This window comes from Lepidochelys kempii, chromosome 4 (assembly GCF_965140285.1).
Source record: "Lepidochelys kempii isolate rLepKem1 chromosome 4, rLepKem1.hap1, whole genome shotgun sequence".
Lineage (NCBI taxonomy): Eukaryota > Metazoa > Chordata > Testudines > Cheloniidae > Lepidochelys > Lepidochelys kempii.
This window is the reverse complement of record NC_136383.1, coordinates 92,492,919-92,517,483: the sequence shown is the minus strand read 5'-3', so window position 1 is coordinate 92,517,483 and position 24,565 is coordinate 92,492,919. Positions and strand designations below refer to the sequence as shown.

General features: G+C 42.0%; 2 protein-coding genes across 2 annotated transcripts in view; one reads left to right on the top strand and one right to left on the bottom strand.

Moving 5' to 3' along the window:
- GABRB1 (gamma-aminobutyric acid type A receptor subunit beta1) overlaps positions 1-24,565 on the top strand; it is a 261,371-nt gene that overhangs the window by 182,703 nt on the left and 54,103 nt on the right. The gene's annotated exons all lie outside the window — the stretch shown is intronic.
- Positions 5,731-7,136, bottom strand: LOC140910791 (uncharacterized). The gene is made up of 2 exons (XM_073342636.2): positions 6,671-7,136; positions 5,731-6,083 (listed from the first exon to the last, which is right to left on the bottom strand). Exons 1-2 carry the CDS (start codon positions 7,134-7,136, stop codon positions 5,731-5,733), a joined length of 819 nt encoding a protein of 272 aa, XP_073198737.2.

Genomic DNA, 24,565 nt, shown 5'->3' with positions numbered 1-24,565 from the left:
GTATACATGATGGTATTTGCTTCTTGTACACACATATATATTACACATGAGTCACCAGAGATTAAGGTAATTCAAAATACCATTCAATCTCCGAGAAATCATGCAGTGCTGGTGAGATGGGGGTTCACCTTGTCACTGAAAGGAATATAGGAAATAGCTACTAATTAAAATGAAAAGATTAACCTGAAAATATAAAATGTATATACACATTACCTGTACAGAAATAGCCTTGAGGGACGGGGAGAGAAGGGGAAAGCAGCATGAGGTCAGTGAGGTGAACCCTCCCCAGACATGTATGCATTAATTTATTTTTCTGGCTGAAAGTTTTCTCTTTCCTACGTATCTGGTTGTGAAATCTTCTGCCCCAAAGCTATTGATTCCCCCAAACCCCTGGGAATTTTGCAATCAGAGTGAAGGCTGTGAAGACATTACATATTATCCACACTGAGGCTCCACTGATACACCAAGCGGTGCAGATGAACCGCTGATAACACCAGAGGGAATTTTTTTTTTCCTCAGATCCCCTACTGGAAACAAAGCCTTTAGGATGTTGATTTTCTCAGATCCAAAGGAACAAAACAATAGAAATGAAGCCTTTATAAAGGAGCCCTGAACCTATTACATAAAAGAGTGGAAGCCATTAACTGGCTTTTACAATACTCCAGCAGAAAGCTGGTTTGGGGTGGTGGGGAGAATGAAACAACAGAGTGGCTGCCCCTGAAGCAGCTTTAGCAAAAGAGCCACATCTTGATTGTCTGTAGAAATATGAAATAAAATACAGACATGTTCCCAGGGGAAAGGGAAAATAGAGAATTTTCTGGGTCTGCAGGGTTATAAAAGCTCACTCAGAGTAGAAGGAAGGAGAAGGGCAGCAACGGGGAGAGGGAAGCTTCCTGGCAAAGACCAAAACAAAAGTTGGGTTGGAGAAAGTCCATCAGGTTCAAGGCAGCAATACAAACATGAGTACTACTCATGGGGCTACTTGATTGTAATGGGACCGTAAAGGACATGGCTAAGTCCCTGTATACATGATGGTACTTGCTCCTTATACACACATGTACATTATACATATGCTACGAGAGATGTAAGTAATTCAAAATATCACTTCAATCTCTGAGAATTCATGCAGTACTGGTGAGATGGGGATTCATCTGGTCACTGAATGGGATGTAGGACTCCTTACATACTTAAAGGAAAGCAGCTTTGCTGGATCAGGGCCAGAGCATTCAGTAACATCTTGCAGGATTGCGTCCTTACATCTGCGTAACACTATTGTTTTCAGATTAACCTCTGTTACTCCTGTTCAAGTGCACTGGAGGTTAATGGGGTTGGTATGGACATAATTGATGGCTTAATAGGAAAACAATGGGATTACACAGATGAAACAGATGGATCACATTCATCCTGCAGAACATCCCCTACAAGCCTGACCTTTTTTCCCCTGGTACCTACAGCCTGTCTTTGTCCCAGTCTCTCCATCCCAACCCCCACTCCTTATCCCAGTCCCATCCCATCACCCTTCAGTCCTCATCCCATTCCCACCCAGCCCCTTGTCCCAATCTTCTCTTTCACCACCTTTCCAGAACCATCTCATCACCATGCTGTATTCAAGAGTTCCAGCATTCCAACAAACTTGCTGTCCAGTACAAAACCTCAAATGCAACCTCATACTCTCCAATATCAAACACCTCAGCTCATCTGGCTGTTACACATTACATGCATTTGGAAAGTTATTCTGCCTTAACATGGCCAAGAAGGAATCAAAACTGATAGTGATATTTGAATGACTACGTTATATGCCCTTTCATGTAACTCTTTATTTTCTCACGCTGTTTAAAAAGCGTGTGTGTGCACATTTACATATAGAGAGATATAAATGTACACACACAACATAAGGTGCCTTAATATCTAGAAGAAAGAATTCATACAGTGCAACTAGATATTTATAGACTATACAGGATTCTTTACATTTTGGTTTATATTTATTTTATTCTGAAAGAGACTTTTTCATAGTGAGCTAGTATGCTATGTTTTAGTATTTATGTATTTGAGAGGGTGTGCCATGTGTATGGTTGGGCAGATGTATGCTATGCACTGTATATACATTAACTATTTTGGCTCCATAGGACATACGCTAACTAGTTAGATGCTTCTTGGAGATGAAGTGAAGCGCAGTATAGGACAGTACTTTAGAGTACAAGAGTAAACAGAGAGAACATGTTGATGAGCACCACCCAGAAGCCTTCAAACAAATGAAAAAACAAAACCTCAGATTTAGAGCTGGTCAAAAAACAGAAAATCAGTTTCGCAGAAAATTTTGAACATGCTTCTGATCTGCAGGGCTTGAAACATCCATTTGGCATTTTCAGCACACAAAAGTGTTCAACATCAATCACAATTTCCATAAAAAAAATTAGAAATATCAATAAAAAGTTACTAGAACTTTCACAAGCTCTAGAAAACATCAAAGGTGTCAGCATTGCTAAGTCTTATGTTGTTGAAAAAGACCATTTTTCATTTGGTCAGTATTTTTTTTGTGAGAAATGTGGGTGCTAACATTTTCTTCTAAAAAAACTGATCCACTCAGGCACAACCACACCACTCTCTCCATACCCATGCCTCACCCATGACTGTTAATTGGCAAGCAGGAGAATCTAGTGTTCGAGGCATGACCAAATCACTTCTTGAGTGACCATGAAGTCATTGACCTCCTTGTATCTCACATAACCCCAGCAGTAAAACTGGGTAAAAAGCAGGATTATGCTTAAAAATAAAGAAAAGAACTGAGATTTGCTGTAGTAAATGGTGCATGGGCGGGGGGATAGGTGTATTAGGGTATGTCTACACTACGGAATAAGGTCAAATTTATAGAAGTCGTTTTTTTAGAAATCGGTTTTATATATTCGAGTGTGTGTGTCCCCACAGAAAATGCTCTAAGTGCATTAAGTGCATTAACTTGGCGGAGTGCTTCCACAGTACCGAGGCAAGCGTCGACTTCCGGAGTGTTGCACTGTGGGTAGCTATCCCACAGTTCCTGCAGTCTCCACTGCCCATTGGAATTCTGGGTTGAGATCCCAATGCCTGATGGGGCTAAAACATTGTCGCGGGTGGTTCTGGGTACATATCGTCAGGCCCCCGTTCCCTCCCTCCCTCCGTGAAAGCAAAGGCAGACAATCGTTTCGTGCCTTTTTTCCTGAGTTACCTGTGCAGACGCCATACCACGGCAAGCATGGAGCCCGCTCAGGTAACCGTCACCCTATGTCTCCTGGGTGCTGGCAGACGCGGTACAGCATTGCTACACAGTAGCAGCAACCCATTGCCTTCTGGCAGCAGACGGTGCAATATGACTGGTAGCTGTCATCGTCATGTCCGAGGTGCACCTGGGCAGACATGGTCGCAGGGACTAAATTTGGAGTGACTTGATCAGGTCATTCTCTTTAGTCCTGCAGTCAGTCCTATTAAACCGTCTTATGGTGAGCAGGCAGGCGATACGGATTGCTAGCAGTCGTACTGTACCATCTTCTGCCGGGCAGCCATGAGATGTGGATGGCATGCAGTCCTTCTGCACCGTCTGCTGCCAGCCAAAGATGTAAAAGATAGATGGAGTGGATCAAAACAAGAAATAGACCAGATTTGTTTTGTATTCATTTGCTTCCCTCCCCCCCCCCCCCCCCGTCTAGGGAACTCATTCCTCTAGGTCACACTGCAGTCACTCACAGAGAAGGTGCAGCGAGGTAAATCTAGCCATGTATCAATCAGAGGCCAGACTAACCTCCTTGTTCCAATAAGAACAATAACTTAGGTGCACCATTTCTTATTGGAACCCTCCGTGAAGTCCTACCTGAAATACTCCTTGATGTAAAGCCACCCCCCTTTGTTGATTTTAGCTCCCTGAAGCCAACCCTGTAAGCCATGTAATCAGTCGCCCCTCCCTCCGTCAGAGCAACGGCAGACAATCGTTCCACGCCTTTTTTCTGTGCGGACGCCATACCAAGGCAAGCATGGAGGCCGCTCAACTCACTTTGGCAATTAGGAGCACATTAAACACCACACGCATTATCCAGCAGTATATGCAGCACCAGAACCTGGCAGAGCGATACCGGGCGAGGAGGCGACGTCAGCGCGGTCACGTGAGTGATCAGGACATGGACACAGATTTCTCTGAAAGCATGGGCCCTGCCAATGCATGCATCATGGTGCTAATGGGGCAGGTTCATGCTGTGGAATGCTGATTCTGGGATCGGGAAACAAGCACAGACTGGTGGGACCGCATAGTGTTGCAGGTCTGGGACGATTCCCAGTGGCTGCGAAACTTTCGCATGCGTAAGGGCACTTTCATGGAACTTTGTGACTTGCTTTCCCCTGCCCTGAAGCGCATGAATACCAAGATGAGAGCAGCCCTCACAGTTGAGGAGAGAGTGGCGATAGCCCTGTGGAAGCTTGCAATGCCAGATAGCTACTGGTCAGTTAGGAATCAATTTGGAGCGGGCAAGTCTACTGTTGGGGATGCTGTGATGCAAGTAGCCCACGCAATCAAAGATCTGCTGATATCAAGGGTAGTGACCCTGGGAAATGTGCAGGTCATAGTGGATGGCTTTGCTGCAATGGGATTCCCTAACTGTGGTGGGGCCATAGACGGAACCCATATCCCTATCTTGGCACCGGAGCACCAAGCCGGCGAGTACATAAACCGCAAGGGGTACTTTTCAATAGTGCTGCAAGCCCTGGTAGATCACAAGGGACGTTTCACCAACATCAACGTGGGATGGCTGGGAAAGGTACATGACGCTCGCATCTTCAGGAACCCTGGTCTGTTTCAAAAGCTGCAGGAAGGGACTTTATTCCCAGACCAGAAAATAATTGTTGGGGATGTTGAAATGCCTATATGTATCCTTGGGGACCCAGCCTACCCCTTAATGCCATGGCTCATGAAGCCATACACAGGCAGCCTGGACAGTAGTCAGGAGCTGTTCAACTACAGGCTGAGCAAGTGCAGAATTGTGGTAGAATGTGCATTTGGACGTTTAAAGGCGCGCTGGCGCAGTTTACTGACTCGCTTAGACCTCAGCGAAACCAATATTCCCACTGTTATTACTGCTTGCTGTGTGCTCCACAATATCTGTGAGAGTAAGGGGGAGATGTTTACGGCGGGGTGGGAGGTTGAGGCAAATCGCCTGGCTGCTGGTTACGCGCAGCCAGACACCAGGGCGGTTAGAAGAGCACAGGAGGGCGCGGTACGCATCAGAGAAGCTTTGAAAACAAGTTTCATGACTGGCCAGGCTACGGTGTGAAAGTTCTCTTTGTTTCTCCTTAATGAAACCCCCCGCCCCTTGGTTCACTCTACTTCCCTGCAAGCTAACCACCCTCCCCTCCTCCCTTTAATCATTGCTTGCAGAGGCAATAAAGTCATTGTTGCTTCACATTCATGCATTCTTTATTCATTCAACACACAAATAGGGGGATGACTACCAAGGTAGCCCAGGAGAGGTGGTGGAGGAAGGAAGGAAAATGCCAGACAGCACTTTAAAAGTTTACAACTTTAAAATTTATTGAATGCCAGCCTTCTTTTTTTTTGGGCAATCCTCTGTGGCGGAATGGCTGGTTGGCCGGTGGCCCCCCCACCGCGTTCTTGGGCGTCTGGGTGTGGAGGCTATGGAATTTGGGGAGGAGGGTGGTTGGTTACACAGGGGCTGTAGTGGCAGTCTGTGCTCCAGCTGCCTTTGCTGCAGCTCAACCATACACTGGAGCATACTGGCTTGGAGCATACTTCAGCAGCCTCAGCATTGAATCCTGACTCCTCTCATCACGCTGCCGCCACATTTGAGCTTCAGTCCTGTCTTCAGCCTGCCACTTACTCTCTTCAGCCCGCCATTTACTCTCTTCAGCCCACCACCTCTCCTCCCGGTCATTTTGTGCTTTCCTGCACTCTGACATTATTTGCCTCCACGCATTCGTCTGTGCTCTGTCAGTGTGGGAGGACAGTATGAGCTCAGAGAACATTTCATCACGAGTGCGTTTTTTTTTTCTAATCTTCACTAGCCTCTGGGAAGGAGAAGATCCTGTGATCATTGAAACACATGCAGCTGGTGGAGAAAAAAAAGGGACAGCGGTATTTAAAAAGACACATTTTATAAAACAGTGGCTACACTCTTTCAGGGTAAACCGTGCTGTTAACATTACATACATAGCACATGTGCTTTCGTTACAAGGTCGCATTTTGCCTCTCCCTACCATGTGGCTACCCCCTCAACCCTCCCCCCTCCCCGTGGCTAACAGCGGGGAACATTTCTGTTCAGCCACAGGTAAACAGCCCAGCAGGAATGCGCTCCTCTGAGTGTCCCCTGAAGAAAAGCACCCTATTTCAACCAGGTGACCATGAATGATATCTCACTCTCCTGAGGATAACACAGAGAGATAAAGAAAGGATGTTGTTTGAACGCCAGCAAACATACACTGCAATGCTTTGTTGTACAATAATTCCCGAGTACGTGTTACTGGCCTGGAGTGGTAAAGTGTCCTACCATGGAGGACGCAATAAGGCTGCCCTCCCCAGAAACCATTTGCAAAGGCTTTGGGAGTACATCCAGGAGAGCCGCGAATGCCAGGGCAAAGTAATCCTTTCACATGCTTGCTTTTAAACCATGTATAGTATTTTAAAAGGTACACTCACCGGAGGTCCCTTCTCCGCCTGCCGGGTCCAGGAAGCAGCCTTGGGTGGGTTCGGGGGGTACTGGCTCCAGGTCCAGGGTGAGAAACAGTTCCTGGCTGTCGGGAAAACTGGTTTCTCCGCTTGCTTGCTGTGAGCTATCTACAACCTCATAATCATCATCTTCTTCGTCCCCAAAACCTGCTTCTGTGTTGCCTCCATCTCCATTGAAGGAGTCAAACAACATGGCTGGGGTAGTGGTGGCTGAACCCCCTAAAATGGCATGCAGCTCATCATAGAAGCGGCATGTTTGGGGCTCTGACCCGAAGCGGCTGTTCACCTCTCTGGTTTTCTGGTAGGCTTTCCTCAGCTCCTTAAGTTTCACGCGGCACTGCTTCGGGTCCCTGTTATGGCCTCTGTCCTTCATGCCCTGGGAGATTTTGACAAAGGTTTTGGCATTTCGAAAACTGGAATGGAGTTCTAATAGCATGGATTCCTCTCCCCATACAGCTATCAGATCCCGTACCTTCCGTTCGGTCCATGCTGGAGCTCTTTTGCGATTCTGGGACTCCATCATGGTCACCTCTGTTGATGAGCTCTGCATGGTCACCTGCAGCTTGCCACGCTGGCCAAACAGGAAATGAGATTCAAAAGTTCGCGGTTCTTTTCCTGTCTACCTGGCCAGTGCATCTGAGTTGAGAGTGCTGTCCAGAGCGGTCACAATGGAGCACTCTGGGATAGCTCCCGGAGACCAATACCGTCGAGTTGTGTCCACAGTACCCCAAATTCGACCCGGCAAGGCCGATTTAAGCGCTAATCCATTTGTCAGGGGTGGAGTAAGGAAATCGATTTTAAGAGACCTTTAAGTCGAAATAAAGGGCTTCATCGTGTGGACGGGTGCAGATTTACATCTATTTAACGCTGCTAACTTCAACCTAAAGTCCTAGTGTAGACCAGGGCTTAGGAAGCAACAACTCCTGTGAATCACAGCCAAAGAAAAGGTTCACATGAAACCACGCAAACTGCAACCACTGAGGGCTAAATTCTACCACTGTTACCAATGTTGAGGCATATCTTATTCCATGACTAATCCCACTGAAATCAGTGAGACTACTTGCAGAATAAGGTACTGCTCAACATGAGTAAGGCCTCATCTACACTTATGGTGATATGTAAGGTACCTGTAGCTACACGCCACAGTGAAAAGCTGGCTGTGTTCACACTGATGTACAGCTACATATGGCAGTGAAAGGCTCTGGCAGGGGGAAGCCACAAAGGAAAGGTTCCAACAGCTCCTTGCAGCAGGGGAAGGCCCAGCAGCAAGAAGCTGCCGGACCCTTTCTCCACTGTTTCCCAGCTGATAGACCCTTTCACTGCAGCAAGGAAAGGCTCTGGCAGCAGGACACTACACTGATTCAAGGTGGCTTCTCTGAAATTCATTGCTCAGCTACTAGCCAGTGGCTGCCAAACACAGCATCCTCACTTACACAAATCAGCCCAATCGCACATCCAGAGGAAAGTGCAAACACCACACACAGTTTAGACCCACGCTCCTCACAACTGGACACCACCAGAGAGAAGCATGATGTGCACCTGAGCCAGGCCTGTAAGGATCCGCTCCACCCCACCACTGCATTTTCCCAAAAACTAAATCAAATCATGGATCACACATTTTGTTTCAAATCAACTAGACCTTAAATACTTTTTAAAAAGACAAACAGGATTAAAACATCACACAACTGCATGTGTTAATACTCTATTGCATTCTGACCTTAATCTACAGAGTTTAAAATAACTATAATGAAGTCCATAGGGAGTGATTTTTTTATGTTCCAAAATTGCCATAACTTTAGTATAAGACTTAGTGTCTTGCCTTTATATGCACTCTTCAGGAAATTATTAGAAACAAACACAAGTTAAATAACATATTCAGTAACTTCTTAATACCTATCATGGTGCATTCTATTGTTAGTAATTCAAAACCATAATCCTGCCTCCTTCTTATATTTGACAGACAGGGAAATAGTAAAAAATTGTGTTGAACTATTAAATTATTGGAAAGGTTTCCATGCCAACCATGAGAGTTTGGAACATTTAGTTCACTTCTCTTTAAAAATAACCATTCTGTATATTCAGTAAAGGCTTAGCGATAGTGGATCTCTCCTTTCCAAACCATTTCTAATGGCTAGAAAACTGGCTCACTCCCCACATTGAAAAAACCTACAGGAGCAGACCAGAAAAGCAGGAAACTGAAGTGGCTCTTGGCTCAATGTGGTTCCGCTGGCCCCTTTCTCTCTGGCAGCACGATTCCTGCAGGAGTCATGCTGCCATTGACAAGTTCTACCCTGTGGATGCTACGCAGTGAGCCATAGTGTATATCTACACTTGGAGCTAGGGGTGTGATTCACAGTTTGAGAAGACATACCCATGCTAAAAGAAAAGGAGTACTTGTGGCACCTTTGAGACTAACAAATTTATTTCTGATTGAGCAAGTGTGCTAAAAATAGAGTGTAGCTATGGGCAGTGGCAGGAGGGGCTAAGCTAACTCAAGTGTGTCTCCTCAAACTGGCAATCACACACCCCAGCTCTATTCTCTTCTCATAGACTCAGACTTTAAGACCAGGACCATCATGATCACCTAGCTTGAACTCCTGCACATCTCAGGCCACACCCATTCCTACAATAGGCCCACAACATCTGGCTGAGTTCCTAAAGTCCTCTAATCTTGGTTTTAAAACATCAAGTTACACACAACCCACCATTTACTCTATTTCAAACGAGCAAATGACCCAAGTTCCATGCTGCAGAAGAAGGCAAAACCTGCCCCTGGGTCTCTGGCAATCTGACCTGGGGGGAAATTCTTTCGTGACCCCAAATATGGCAACCAGTTGGACCCTGAGGATGTGGATGAGACTCAGCAGACAGACAGACATCTGGGAAAGAACTCTCTGCAGTAACTCTGAACCCTCCCATCTCCAGCCACTGGAGATATTTGCTAACAGTAGTTGCCGATAGGCCATACGCCGTGGTAGGCAACCTCATCATACCATCAAACTCAGTCTTGAAACAGGTTCAGTGTTTTGCCCCCACTACTCCCTTTGGAAGGCTGATCTAGAACTTCACTCCTCTGATGGCTAGAAACCTTCATCTAATTTCAAGCCTAATCGTGTTGGTGGCCAATTTATATTCATTTGTTCTTGTGCCAACATTGGCCCTTAACTTAAAGAAGTTCTCTCCCTTTTTGGTGTTTATCCCTCTGATGTATTTAAAGAGAGCAATTGTATCTCCCCTCAACCTTTCTTTGTTAGACTAAACAAGCCAAGCTCCTTAAGTCTCCTCTCCTAAGAGAGATTCTCTATTCCTTTGATCATCCTAGTAGCCCTTCTCTGCACCTGTTCCAGTTTGAATTCAGCTTTCTCAAATATGGGACACCAAGTCCTGCTCCCAAAGCCCCAGGGAACCTGAGGGAAGGGGCTTCTACAGGTTGCAAGGGAGAGTGGATAGTGAAGGCTCAGAGGCAGCTTTTCTCACTACAGCTGGTCAGAATATCTGTGGTGAAATAAAGTTTTTCTGTTTTGTTGAAGCTGAAAGTTTTTGGAGGCATCAGTATCAACAGAGTTTTCATCAGCGCAGGGAGTGACAGAGCCTCTCTCTTGAACTGTACTGTCCAGTGATTAGGGCCCTGGGATGTGGGAGACCCAGATTCATGTCCCTGCTCTGCCTGATATAGAGTGATCTGGGATGAAAAATTCTGATTTGAAGTAGGCAGAGCATGGTCTTGAACCTTGGTGTCCCACATTCCCAGGTGATGCCCTAACCACTATGTCACATTCACACCCTGCTGTTTCCTGAATCAAAAAGCTCAGGTTTTGGTTAAAAGATGGACACTTTGCTGGCTTGGAGCCACAATACATAGGGCGTGGGGATGGAGGAGAGCTGAGTAACTTAACAGGGCGGGTAGGGGGAAATGCTCTTGGGAGAGCTATTTTTACTTTGTTTCAGCTGCAGGTTTTAAAATCCAATTTGGACTGTCTTGAGCTAGATGATGAGGCCTGGGCAGATTACTACTGGGATGTTTGATGAAAGAAGTGAGTTTTGAAGAAGGAGAGTGAATATCACCAACTGGCACAGGAAGGGGGGGAAACGGTTTAAGATACCCAGGGAAAAGGTAATGGAGTTGTGAACTCAAGGAGAGAAGGGGGGTATCAAGGTGCACAAAGATAGAGCATAAGATGAGCAAGAGGATATAGTAGGAGATAAAGGCAGAGATGGTGGGAGGAATTAGCAAAAAGCTTGATGTTGAAGATGAGGTATTTATGAAAAAGGAGACTGAAAGCCTCCAAGGGAGAAGAGACGTGATCAGAGTCATTGGAGCTCTCCTTAAGTATACAATGCAGGTGTTTGTTTTCCCTTTGTACAGCCTCAGAAAGGTCTCCAACATACACCTATTTGCAGACTTTTAATGTAGTTAAACTCAAACCTCTTCCCAGTAACACTCCAGACACAGCCACAAGTAGGAGTGGAAGCCTCCTGTGATACTGGAGCAGTCCCTAAACAAGTCCATCCACGATTCCTCCCAGTGAAATAGGAGATCAGGGCATGATCACTTGCTCCCAAGATCTCAAGCAATTTCAAATGGGGGTTGAACTGCTAATACTGCACCTCCCTTCTCCAAGAATGAGTTTTCCCCAAGATTTCTCACTCCCAATGGGTTGGCCCAGGTCCTCTCAACCCAAAGATCTCCTGCACTTCCAGAGAGTGGCTGGCTGAGGGTGCAGGTTGGACTATTATCTGTTTTGTTATCCCTGGCCTCCATTTACTGGCTCCAGGATTTACCCTTAAATCCCCATATCACCACAAGACTGGGTTCCATGTGTCAGATTATTTAATTAAATTCCATATGTAAGAGGGAATAAAGATTCTAAAAATCAATTTCAGCTCCTCTGAATATAAAATTAGGGACTCCTGCAAGTATCTAATGAGTATTAATTAGAGATTGCAATGCACTTTGAAGATATAACAAAATGCTGAAGAGATACAGGTTTCAGAGTAACAGCCGTGTTAGTCTGTATTCGCAAAAAGAAAAGGAGTACTTGTGGCACCTTAGCGACTAACCAATTTATTTGAGCATAAGCTTTCGTGAGCTACAGCTCACTTCATCGGATGTAGCTCACGAAAGCATATGCTCAAATAAATTGGTTAGTCTCTAAGGTGCCACAAGTACTCCTTTTCTTTTTGAAGAGATACAATGCACACAAATTAACAACGTTCATTACTTTTATTATTTCCCTTTAACATTAACAGTAAAAACCCAAAGGTCACATTTGAAACCACTACCACAGACAAGAAAGCAGGTTGTGATCAAGGATAGATTTTAACTTTAGTTAAAAATGAGATCTCTATTAACACATATGTTAACCCTTTATGCTTAATCTGTCCCAGTTTGTATTCAGCTCAAACACTCAGGTTTCCTTTCCCCAACCTGAAGAAGAGCTCTGTGAGGCTTGAAAGCTTGTCTCTCTCACAACAAAAGTTGGTCCAATAAAAGATATTACCTCACCTATCTTGGTTTATCTCCAGTAATAGTCAGACTAGATATGGTCAAGAGCCAAAACCCTACATCCAAAACAACCTCCTCCCTTCCTTCAACTATGCGAGGTATGGAACTCAATCCAAATGTTATGGCTTAAGACCATTCCAACATTTTTTGGTTTGCTAGCAATTCCAGAAAGACAGAAATACAGAAGCTAGCTTGCTTTGGGTAAAATGAAACATGTTTTGTTTTGATTGAGCATTTTAAATATTATTTTAACATTAAAAGAAACTTTAAAGTCAAAAGTTGTTTTAAATCAAAAGAACCAAAACATTTCATTTCAAAAGCGTTGAAACAAAATGTTTTGATTGTGGGGGGAAGAGGAGGAATCTGGGTCTTTTCCCCAAAAATGAACAATTCAGCAAAAACATGAATTCACAAAATGTTCCCAGGGGCACTGAATCTGCATTTTTTGCTGGAAAAAGTTTTGGTGAAAAGAACATGTTGCCCAACTCTAAGTAAAGCTGAAGAGGGCCTGGTAAGGCCAAAGGGGAGGAACAAAATCTAACCTTTACCTCAATTGCCTAGCCCATTGCTGACCCTCGCCTTCCAAGCACACATCTGTAGACGACTAGCTAATGAGTAGCTTTTGTAAAGTTTAAAAAGAAGAACTTAACCATTTATCTGAAAGTTAGACAGTTTCAGTTTGTCACTGGTAGTTCTCATTCAGCTCTTTCCTGCAGATCACTAGCATGCAACTAATGGAGCAATGTCAAGACTAAGGGCATGTCTACGCTTGCCATTTAAAGTGGAAAAAGTCCCTTTTTTGCACAAAAACCATGGGAGCATCTAAACTTGCCAATGACTTTTTGCAGTGAAACTCAGAAGTTTCACCGCAAAAAGAAAACCACCTCCACGAGAGGCGTACAGCTCTTACCGGTGATGCTTTTGCAGTGATGTGCAAGTGAAGACACATTCTTCCTGTTTACAAAGCTTTTAGTCTCCGCAGGATATCCCACAGTGCCTAAGTGACCACTCTGGCCAGCAGCTCTGCTGCCAGGTAAACAGACATCCACTCCTCCCCCTGTAAAGCCCCGGGAACTTTGAAACTCCCCTTCCTGTTTTCTTGGCAAGTGCTCACTTATGATCTGGCCAGGTGACAATGCCTGCTCCACGGAGCAAACAATCCCCTGCTTAGAGCAATGCTGAGCTACAGGAGCTGATCAGTGTTTGGGGAGAGGAGGCTGTAGAGGGACCCAAGATGCCCCACAATCACACACCCCCTTCCCACAAGACCCATCGTCAAAATGGAGAGAGCTGCACTGTGGGATAATTGCCCTCAGTGCACTGCTCTCATCCGCGATGGAAGTGCTGCAAATGTAAACACTCTATGATGTCTGTGGAAGTAAGTGAGTACCCAAACCAGTGCTTTTCTTTCAACAGTTCACTATCACCAATAAAACTGACAGCACAAAAACTCTGCAAAGTGTAGACATCCCTATACAATATCAAGACTCAGAGTTTGACAAACCAAATCCCTGGAGATCTAGCAAAAGTTCTAAGTCTTAACTTTGAAAGGGCCTCTAATCATTTCTGTACTTAATGATCCTAAAACAAGAACAGCAGTGACTTTTTCTAGCACATAGTCCTTCAAAACAAAGACCAGACACTTATGGTAGATTGAAAAGAAAAAGAAAGAAAGAAAAATAGCATACTAAGAAAATAATGGTCTTCTCTAATGCAGACTTTTGATATATGCCAAGAGGGCATCCATGATCCCCATAAAAAAAATTATGTTCCTCAAAAGGAAAATTATGAAAACATTTGTACACCCATCCAAATTCAGGATTATCACCCAAAACATATTCTGGAATGTCCAGGAAACAATCATCTAACAGAAAAGCAGGAATTTTCTGGATTAGGATCCATTTTAGAAGCACTAGATGCAAACTGTACATGGTTGAGAAACAAGATATTTGTCCCCTTACAGATTTAAGACACTTGAGTAATTTGCAATTTTTTGTTTAAGATTATGTTTTTTATTAAAAAGAAAAACATAGTTATGCAACTAATAGCTGCAATTATACAAAATATTTTACCTAATTATTACACTTCCAGATATGCAGCTCTGCTCTCACAAGGAGTGACTGTGCTAGAATTTAAATAAAACAAATGAAAAAGTGGAAGAGGATTAAAGACATGGCCATTGCTTATTTCATCTTTTCTCCAATTCTCCAAGAAAAGTATGGACTGCAAGGTTTTCCCTAGGGCCAGATTTTCAAACTCAGAAACACGAAATTGAACTCCTGTCTTACGCACATAAACACCCATTCATGCGAAGTGGCCATGCACATGTGCAGATCCCAGAGTGTGTGTGCAGACTGGGTCTCTGCAAATATAGGTTTGGTGCCAAATATATGTCTCCAGTTATGCAAGCCTAACTGAAAAAATCTGATCCACTCTGTATTATTGCCATTCAAAACTCAGTCAGTCCCTAGCAAATAATATTTTAATAATATATATTATTTATTTGTATTTCAGCAGCACCTAGGAGCAGCAGTCCTTTACCACTGTGCTAGTTGCTGTACAAACACAGAATAAAAAGGTGGTCCATGTCCCAGAGAGATCACAATCATGTTCTTTTTTGTCTTTAGGGTGCTCTTAGATCACATTTTCAAGCTTTTCTCCACAACCATGAGGACTCTAAGTGTACCTCTTTTTAAAATGAAAACTTAGATTTTCACCTAATCATCTGCCTCCAGGAGCTGGGGATTTAAGAAAAAAACCAATATGGCACGATTTGTGATAAAACATGTTGCCAGCTCTCTCATTATGTCAAATATGACAAAAGAGTGCTAATAAGTACTGTAGTTTCATTTGTGGAGGGCTTGATTAGCCCCTGGGTTACAACTGTTTTATTTAACTCATATGGCCTAGGCCAAAGCCCACTGAAATCTATTGGAGTCTTCCTTGACTTCAGTGGATTTTGCTTTTAACACTTCACTGTGAGCCCAATGCAATCAATAAAAATTATTCAAACTCCAGTGAAATTACACACCAGTTGCAAGGTTATTGACTTTCCTAAATACAGCTCTCAAATAAAGATGAAAATAAATCTTTAGTAGGGGGCTGGAGTGAAAATTTCTACTTTAATTCAATTCCCTTTCTATCCAGATAAGATATGTCAGTGTTTTAATTTGGTGTGTAAAGTGTCTTGTAACAGTTTACACCTAACCCCTGAAAGATATATTTGGAGGACACAATTTTAGAGTAACAATTCAAAGTGAAAGGAAGTACAGTAACATTCCTTCCAATTAGTGACAGCCTCCCAGGAAGTGGTGTTGCAATGGCTGAGCAGGGGCTCAGAATACAAAATTTCAAGGGTGCTCCTAAATGTTCCTGCTTAGGCATCTACACCATTACCTTTCTACTCTTGCATTAGCCTTGCCAGTATTTTCTTTATCTATGATGTATAAGATGAATTATGAATGAGTTGTGAATTTTTCAGATCTTGGCACATGGGAAAGTCCACATGTCATCCTACATATGATCTCATTATTGTAGTTTATGCAGGGATTAATTGACAAGCATTGTTGAAGTAATAAGGAAGATATGGTACATTTATCTATCTATCATGCTTCACTGTGCAGACTATGGGCCCTGACCCTTTACTGACACAGCTAGCCCTTGCTCCCAAGAATAGTTCTATTGACTTCAGTGGGATCATTCATGTGGTTAAGTGTTTGCATGACTGGACCTTTCAGTGGCATCATTCAACTATGGTGTCAGTGAACTTGGGGATCAGATTTGGGGATAAACCAATGACTACAATTGACTACAAAATGACTACAATTTCTGTTGGGTACTAAGGAACGTTTGAAATTTTGTACTAAGTGTTTTCTGAGCCTCTGGGTTTACTTTTTTTTTTTTTTTTAGACTTTAAATGCTGCGTAGTTTCTAATTAATCTTGCTTTGGGGTTGGAGAGGACTAACAAAACTAGAATGTTTGGCCACCAGCCCTCCCATCCTCCAGCTTCTCTCAGATTGTGCTTTACTTTTAGGCACTTGATTCCATAAAGTAGGGAATAGACTTTTCTGAGAAGAATGTCCATGTATAAACATGGTAACAGGGGTCAGATGCAGCAATGACTTTTATAAACAATTATCTTATTCCACGCCAATGCAGCTGATTGATTTGACTCGTATATTAACTTTTCATGTCCCTGTTTACATTTGACAAGAAATGTATTCCTCCTATGAAAGTTATTGGGTGTATGAGAACTGATGAGAAACTCAAAATGAATCCTTCAACCCAAACAACTTCTTTCAGCATTTCAATATGCCAAAAATTTTTGAAACATTTTCATTCAGCTTGATCTGGAAAAAATAGATATCTTTTGGACAAGCAACAAAACCAAATGTTTAGTCATTCACACAGCCCTACTCACCAAATACTTGCCCCAAATCTACCTGACTGCTGGTTATTTTGACTTTGTTCATTATGACACCAATGACTGGTTCAGGACAGCAACATTACTTAAAGATAATTAAAACAGTTTTCACAAGTTTTTGACAAGTGGCTTTGGATTAATGCTTATTCCACACCTTGAAAATATATTTTTTTAAAAATAAAGTTGTCTGGCATTGCAGGTGAGAAATATACGGACTAGAAACCCAGAGGGGAATGGGAAGGAAACAAAAGGCACATGAAGGGTGGCTTAGGATACAAGAAATGGGATTAGACACTGGCTCCTAAACTCTACTGGTTCATGAACCACCTTCTTAAAAAATTGTTGTGAAGTGAATGAATTGAACATCAAGCTCACAGACCCAGTTTGGGAACCCCTGGATTAGAGGTTACACTTTATATTAAGGTTCTATTTCTAAAGAGTTTATAAAAGGATAATAAATGATTAACAGACATTTTACTAAATGGTAAATCTATAGTGATAGATAGTTACAGAACCCAACAGGTTTTATGCACCAGTGGCTTACAAACATCTATAAGAACTTCTACTGATGCATTTATAACCATCTGTAACACATTACACAAAACTTTCAAAAGCGCTTAAGTGACTTAGGAACCTACATCCCATTTCCCCACCTGTTAGTGAGACAGGATCCTAAATCACTTAGTCTGAAAATTCTGTACCGTGCTTATAACAGCCATTATTCATTTATTAATCCTTTATAAGCTATTTATAACTGTACTTTTCATATAATGTGACCAGACAAGAGATACTGAGGGTAGTTGATTTTGTAACCATATATTATAAAAATATTTGATCCGGCAAACTTCAATTAACACCAAGCATATGTGCAGCACATAGAAGTAAATGGGAATACTCACAGTGCATAAAGTTCAGCAGAGTCATGTTTTCAGGATCAAGGCCTATTATCAATCCTGGGGTTCTGGTGGCTATGAACAAAGTGCCCAGGCTTTGCTTTTGTAATGTATGATGTCACCAGATTCTCTGGAATTAAAGCCTTATATGAGGCATATATAGGTAAAGGATGCTGTTTTTATATTGTAAACCACATGTATCATTTTCTCTTATGCAAAGTACTCTATTGAGGAAGGAACAATCAGTTGCACACATACAAAATGGGGAGTGACTGCCTAGGAAGGAGTACTGCGGAAAGGGATCTGGGAGTCATAGTGGATCACAAGCTAAATATAAGTCAACAGTAGAACACTGTTGCAAAAAAAGCGAACATCATTCTGGTATGTATTAGCAGGAGTGTTGTAAGCAAGACATGAGAAATAATTCTTCTGTTCTACTCCACACTGATTTAGGCCTCAACTGGAGTATTGTGTCCAGTTCTGGGCACCATATTTCAGGAAAATTGTGGACAAATTGGAGAAAGTCCAGAGAAGAGCCACAAAAATTATTAAAGACCTAGAAAACATGACCTATGAGGGAAGATTGAAAAAACTGATTTTGTTTAGTCTGGAGAAGAGAAGACTGAGAGGGGACATGATAATAGTTTTCAAGTATATAACAGGTTGTTACAAGGAGGAGGGAGAAAAATTGTTCGTAACCTCTGAGGATAGGAGAGGCAGCAATGGGCTTAAATTGCAGCAAGGGAGGTTTAAGTTGGACATTAGGAAAAACTTCCTGTCAGGGTGGTTAAGCACTGGAATAAATTGCCTAGGGAGACTGTGGAATCTCCATGATTGGAGATTTTTTAAGAGCAGGTGAGACAAGCACCTGTCAGGAATGGTCTAGATAATACTTTGTCTTGCCATGAATGCAGGGGATTGGACTAGATGACCTCTTGAGGTCCCTTCCAGTCCTATGATTCTAAAATTCTGCGTTTCTTGTAATAATTTTGCCAACAAGTTGTCCTTCTGAAACCCAAGCATAAAACAGGTTGTCTTAGACTTACATTTTAAACAGAAAAATTAAGCAGTTATTTCCAGAGATGAATCCTTGGCCTGATTCTGATCTCACGGCAGCGTGATGGAGTTACTCCAGAGTCAATGTGTACAGCTGATACAAGATCAGGAAGAGCAACTTTTCCCCTTGGTGTAAAAGTTCACTTTCAAACTGCAGTTCAGGCTGAGTTTTTACAGTGTGCACAAGAGACTTTTAAAAAACAAAAACGCTCGTCTTCCCCAGTTCATACCCTTATTCACATTTATAATTTATACTATGTTGGTTGAAAGAGGTGGCAAGAACACATTAAAATTTTATTCCTTCTTCTCCAAGTGGGACAAGACTTTTCATGACAGGATTTGTATCATTTAGCTCTGGGTCCTCTCTATATTTAATCGTTCATGCTATGTTAAACATTGCTTCTTTTTCCTCTATAGAGAGCTCTGAAGAATAGACAACAGCTTTTTGGCAATGCTATTGTGGTGAAATGCTCTGACCAAGTATTAAGCAATAGCTACACTTCATGTTACTGCCTCTGTGTTTATTTTAACCCCGGTAGTCTACACTGCAATTACACAGCCCTGCAGCCCAAGCCAGCTGGCACAGGCCAGCTGCAGGTTTTTAATTGCAATGTAGACATATCCATAGTAAGAGAGAGTCCCAGAGCTTGCCGTCTAAATAGAAACAGCAGACAAAGGGTGTAAGGGGAAATCAATCCAACTTTTACACACACAACTAATTCCATTGAAGATAACAGGACTAGTCACATGTGTAAATGTCCACAGCACCTTGCCACAATTCAGTATTGTCATGAGAGTTGCCTGTTCAATGAGATTTTTAGGGATAATTTTTCTGCCTACAAAATTCTTGCAGCTTGTCCTTTTCTTTTGTCTGATTGAGAAATACAAAAATTACATAGTTCTAATACAGTCTATTAAGCAGTACAATCTCCCTAAAGACAACTTGGGAAATTCTATGGAAAAATCAATTAAAACTATATCATAATACATGTTGCTTCATGCAGAGAAATTTGGTATTATGGTAATACCTAGAGTCTTCAGTACGGTAGAAGACTCTAGGTATTACCAGAAGGCATTGTACAAAATCCATAAGAGACAGTCCCTTCCCTGAAGAGTTTACCATCTACAGACAACACAGACAAGAGGGGGTGAGGGAACAGAAGAGGAAATAGGCACAGACACATGAAGGCATTTGACCAAAGTCATCCAGCAGGTCACTGACAGAGCTGGCAATGGAACCCAGGTCTCCAGACTCCCAATCCAGTGCCATTAGAACACACAACCTCCCAAGAATGGTTTTGCACAGAATCTCACATGCAGTATCCGATTCTTCTTCCACTGAAGTCAATGAAACCAGTATCAGTCCCAAACAACATTTTTCACAAGTCATCACAAACTCTGTACCATAGCAGTTCCCACATATTAGCTACTCATAAGACAATTCATACTTGTCTGTTATGCTAGCAGCTGTTTCCTTTGGAGGTAAGAGAAAATTGGTTATATTTATATTGGTCTTAGGTTTGGTAAAAACTTGTTTTCAGAAACCTAAGTATTGGGCCCAATTTCAGTTGACAATAAACTAAAACCAACAGAGCTCAGAGTGTATTTTCTGTCCTACTAACTCAACTAGACACCTATTGCAAGGATGAAATATGAAAAAAGGATGAAAAGGATACAAAAATTTCTGTATTATTGAATGCCTCAGTGTATACTGAATTAGCCATTTCCTGCCAGGGCTGGCATCACCGATGTCCCAGACCAGGAAAAACTGAAAGTCATCAACCTGAATAGCTTTCCATTCAAATGGGAGCACCTTCGAGCAATGGGACCACTGCAGCCTACAAGAAAACCAGTTCCACCCAGGTTGCCTGCCAGAGGCTGAAGCAGTGGAAAATTCCTAACAAAAAAAAGAAACAACCCATTTTAAAAGTGTATTGAACTAAACAGGAAGAAGGCCTTCTTATTCTGGAATAAAAGTATCCAACATGGAGTTAATCAGAAACAAGTCCATGTGTATACAAGCCCTCCAAACTGACACTTAACAACACAGTCTCTGGGAGATTGAGAGAACACAAAGGGGACATCTCTCTGAGCTGGAAAACGTTTTGACTGCTGAATCCAAACAAGCTGAGGGGAGGTTGATGCAGGAATCAGAGGGGGCTTCATGATCAGGAAGAGAAGACTGAGCCAGAGAAGTGAGATCCAAAAGAGAGGACCTGGGACCCCTGAGGGCACTGACCAAAACCCATAGAATGTTCAAGAATGGTGAGGACTCTGAGGGAGGGAATTACATACTGGCATTTCTGATTTTTCCTAGATCAATGTATCTCCTGTGCTTTGTCTATGAGTAATTAATTATTGATTTAGAAATTCCTCTGCAAAGTGTGTGTCTTACTTCAACTGTCATGTTCCCAGAAGGGTTAAAATATAAATCAGAGTACCCAGGGGGGTGGAGCTTTGGTGACGGTGTATGGAGGGTCGCATGGGTCCTGGAGCCCATTACTTAGAAGTGACACCAGACAAGCTCTGTGCCCAGAAAGTATGTCTGAGAGGCCAGAGGCTGGAGCCTGTCAGAACCAGAGGAGTGTAGAAACACATAGATCCAGCACAAAAGTCCAAACACAGCTGCTTGGTGAGCAGCCACAAGGGGGAGCTCAGCCAGGACTTACTATTTTCTTGCCATTTTTGATTTTGTTTCTTTTTCCCTCTGATTCACTAACTGTTTTTCAAATTCTTAAAGTGGTTCATGAATCATTCAGCCTCAGTAGAAATGAATAATAATAAGCCCATTTTCATTGTGTTCAGTATGCAACTAATTACCTGAAAATGACTGCCTGGTATTGCATCAAGGATTGTCTCATTAGCATTCAGTGCTCCTGTTATAGCAGAAAGGAGGAAAGAAAAGAAGAGGAAAAAGGGGAGTAGAGAGCACAAAATCATTTTTTTACTGTGCTTTGGGCTGCTCATTAACCCTTTCCCACAAATACACCAAATGGTATGTACGATACCGTGTCTTGCAGGAGGCATGATAGAGGTTGCAGAATGAATGGTGTAGAGAAAGTAAGTCCAATGCTCTATTTACTTTCTCTCAAATTACAAGAGCAAGAGGAAATGCAATGAAAATTAAGGGCACCACATTTAAATCCCACATAAGGAGATATGGGTAAAAAAAAATAACTTTTGAAATTCACTGCCATAAGTTACCACTGAAGCCAAGAATTTGGTTTATGCAGCAGAGGAAACCTACCTATTAAGCAGTCTCTTGCAAGCTCCATTCAAGGTCCAAATACAGTAATAATATAGTGTCTTACCACAAAAACTGCACAATATTGCTATTTCTTTATTTGTATTACAGTCGTGCTTAGAAGCCTCCATTAGGGATTGGATCCCACTGTGTTAGGCACTGTACATGCATAGAATGAAAAGATGGTCCTTGCCCAAAAGAGTTAATTCTGCTTTACAGAGTAATTGTATAAAAAAGTTGCTCAGTGGAACATTTAAGGCTTATAGAATAATTGACCAACAACCATTATATCAGTTTTACAGTGGATTAGTTGCATTAACATAAAATCCTTGAAACTATGGAGTAAACTGGCATTAAAAATGTACTACTATTTATACGATGGGATTTTCAAAAGTGCTTAAGTGACTTAGGAGCACAAGCCCCGTCGTCAGTCAATGGGACATGTGCTCCCCTTGTCACTTAGGTGCTTTTGAAAATCCAACCTTATAATCATAAGAAAGCAAGTTGGCCACTATAGTGCTATGATCATTGTGCCATCCAGGAAATCTTGTATTGATGTCTATGGGTTGTGCAATCTTTCTGAATCAATCAATCTACTGCAAATGAGCTAAATTAAGGCTGATTAACTGGGAACAAAAGAAATACTGTTTGGAATCTTCATAAAAAAGCATTTAACTGGACTAACACTAATATATGCAGTTATGTATAGAATTAAGTAGGAAAGAATGAATACCTTTTACTGTGCATTTTCAATGAGTCCTTTGGCATAAGGTTTCTCTGCCACAAGGATGATATAAACTAGCTCCTATCTTCACTGAAGTCCTTGACCACCACAATAAACACCACCCTATTAAGAGAAGCAATTCAGTTTAATACGCAAAATCATGTGGCTCCCAAAACCAGCCTTCCAGAAAGAATGCAATTTGTTCAGAGCATATATTTGCATTGTATCTGAAACAGATAATCTGAAATATTCCAATGTATTGTGATGGTCTGACTCACATAACAATGCTATCTGCAATTAGTCCTTAAGCATAGAGTTTAAAACCATGTATATATATAATTTTTATAACTAAGAAACATTAAACACACTGCGGCACTAAGGTATGCAGCATATTGATAGTTGTAGCAGATTATTGTCCAATTCCAGACAGTACTTAAATTGTTGCTTAATTTACAGCACACCAGTAGTAAATTTCTGTATGTCTTCCTAGGTACTTCCATGGCACTTGTCACCACCGTATCTGAGTGCTTCAAAATTATTCATGAATCTTATTCTCACAATAAGCATGTTAGGTAGAGAGCTATTATACCCATTTTACAGATATTAAGGGTAAAATTTTCACAAGTACCTAAATCTCATTTTCAAAAGCGATGTAGGCATTTAAGAGCTAAAGTCTCACTGAAAGTCAATAGGACTTAGGCTACTAATTCACATGGGGTAATATTTTCAAAAACACCAACTGTCTTGCCCAAGGCCAGACAGGAAGTCTATGAGCAAGTTTAGGATTTGAACCCCAATTTCCTGGTTTAGCGCAGTGATTTATCCTGCCTCCCATTGACAATACTCCCATTGGCTTCATGTGCTGAAAATTAAATACCTGCTTAAGTTCTCTGCAGGCCTAACCAAAGTCCAGAAAGAGAGCTGGTTCCCCTACAATCATAAAAATGATACCACCAAATATACTCTGAAAGTAAATTACTGAATCACAACCCAAATGACAAACACTACGGACAGACAAATGATACATCAATGTTTTATTTGCTTAAAGAAAATGTAGACATAGACAATCCCATCTTTTCATACTACTTGCCAGAGAGATTTGGCAACACAAAAAGGGACAACTCGAGTGCTTTCATTTCACTGCTACCTTTTGATCTTTTCCCATTTCAATTCTGTGCCAATTTCATGTTTGGTAGCTCTTAGAAACATCTCTCCCCAGCTTAGAGATAAGAATTCATCCTTTCTGAACTACCAAACCATAAAAGTGAAAAATGGTAAAGGCCTCCTAAATCATCCACTACACATCTCTATATGTGCAGGATTGTTCCCTCCAGTAGAATCACTACTGTTTTGTCTAGTCTCATTTTCAATGCCACAATCACTTCTCTAGGACTGCTTTAATTAGTAAGAAGCAGAATCTAGCCCATATTGTGGCTATTATCACAGAGAACAGTTGTTTGGAGGAGAACATGATATCTTTATGGTATAGTACATCATCTTTTGATAGCATAACTCCATTTTGGAGAGGTCTAGTCTATTTATCATAGATAAATGATGGAGTGATTTATGAAAGTATATGCTAGTTCACCATCTATTATTTAAAACTCTTCCTTCACTAATGTCATAAATATAAAGGGAAGGGTAACCACCTTTCTGTATACAGTGCTATAAAATCCCTCCTGCCCAGAGGCAAAACCCTTCCACCTGTAAAGGGTTAAGAAGCTAAGATAACCTCGCTGGCACCTGACCCAAAATGACCAATGAGGGACAAGATACTTTCAAATCTGGACCGGGTAGGGGTGGTGAGAACAAAGGGTTCTGTCTGTCTGTGTGATGCTTTTGCTGGGAACAGATCAGGAATGCAACCTTACAACTCCGGTAAAGTTAGTACGTAATCTAGCTAGAAAATACGGTAGATTTTCTTTTGTTTAATGGCTGGTAAAATAAGCTGTGCTGGAGGGAATATGTATTCCTGTTTTTGTGTCTTTTTGTAACTTAAGGTTTTGCCTAGAGGGATT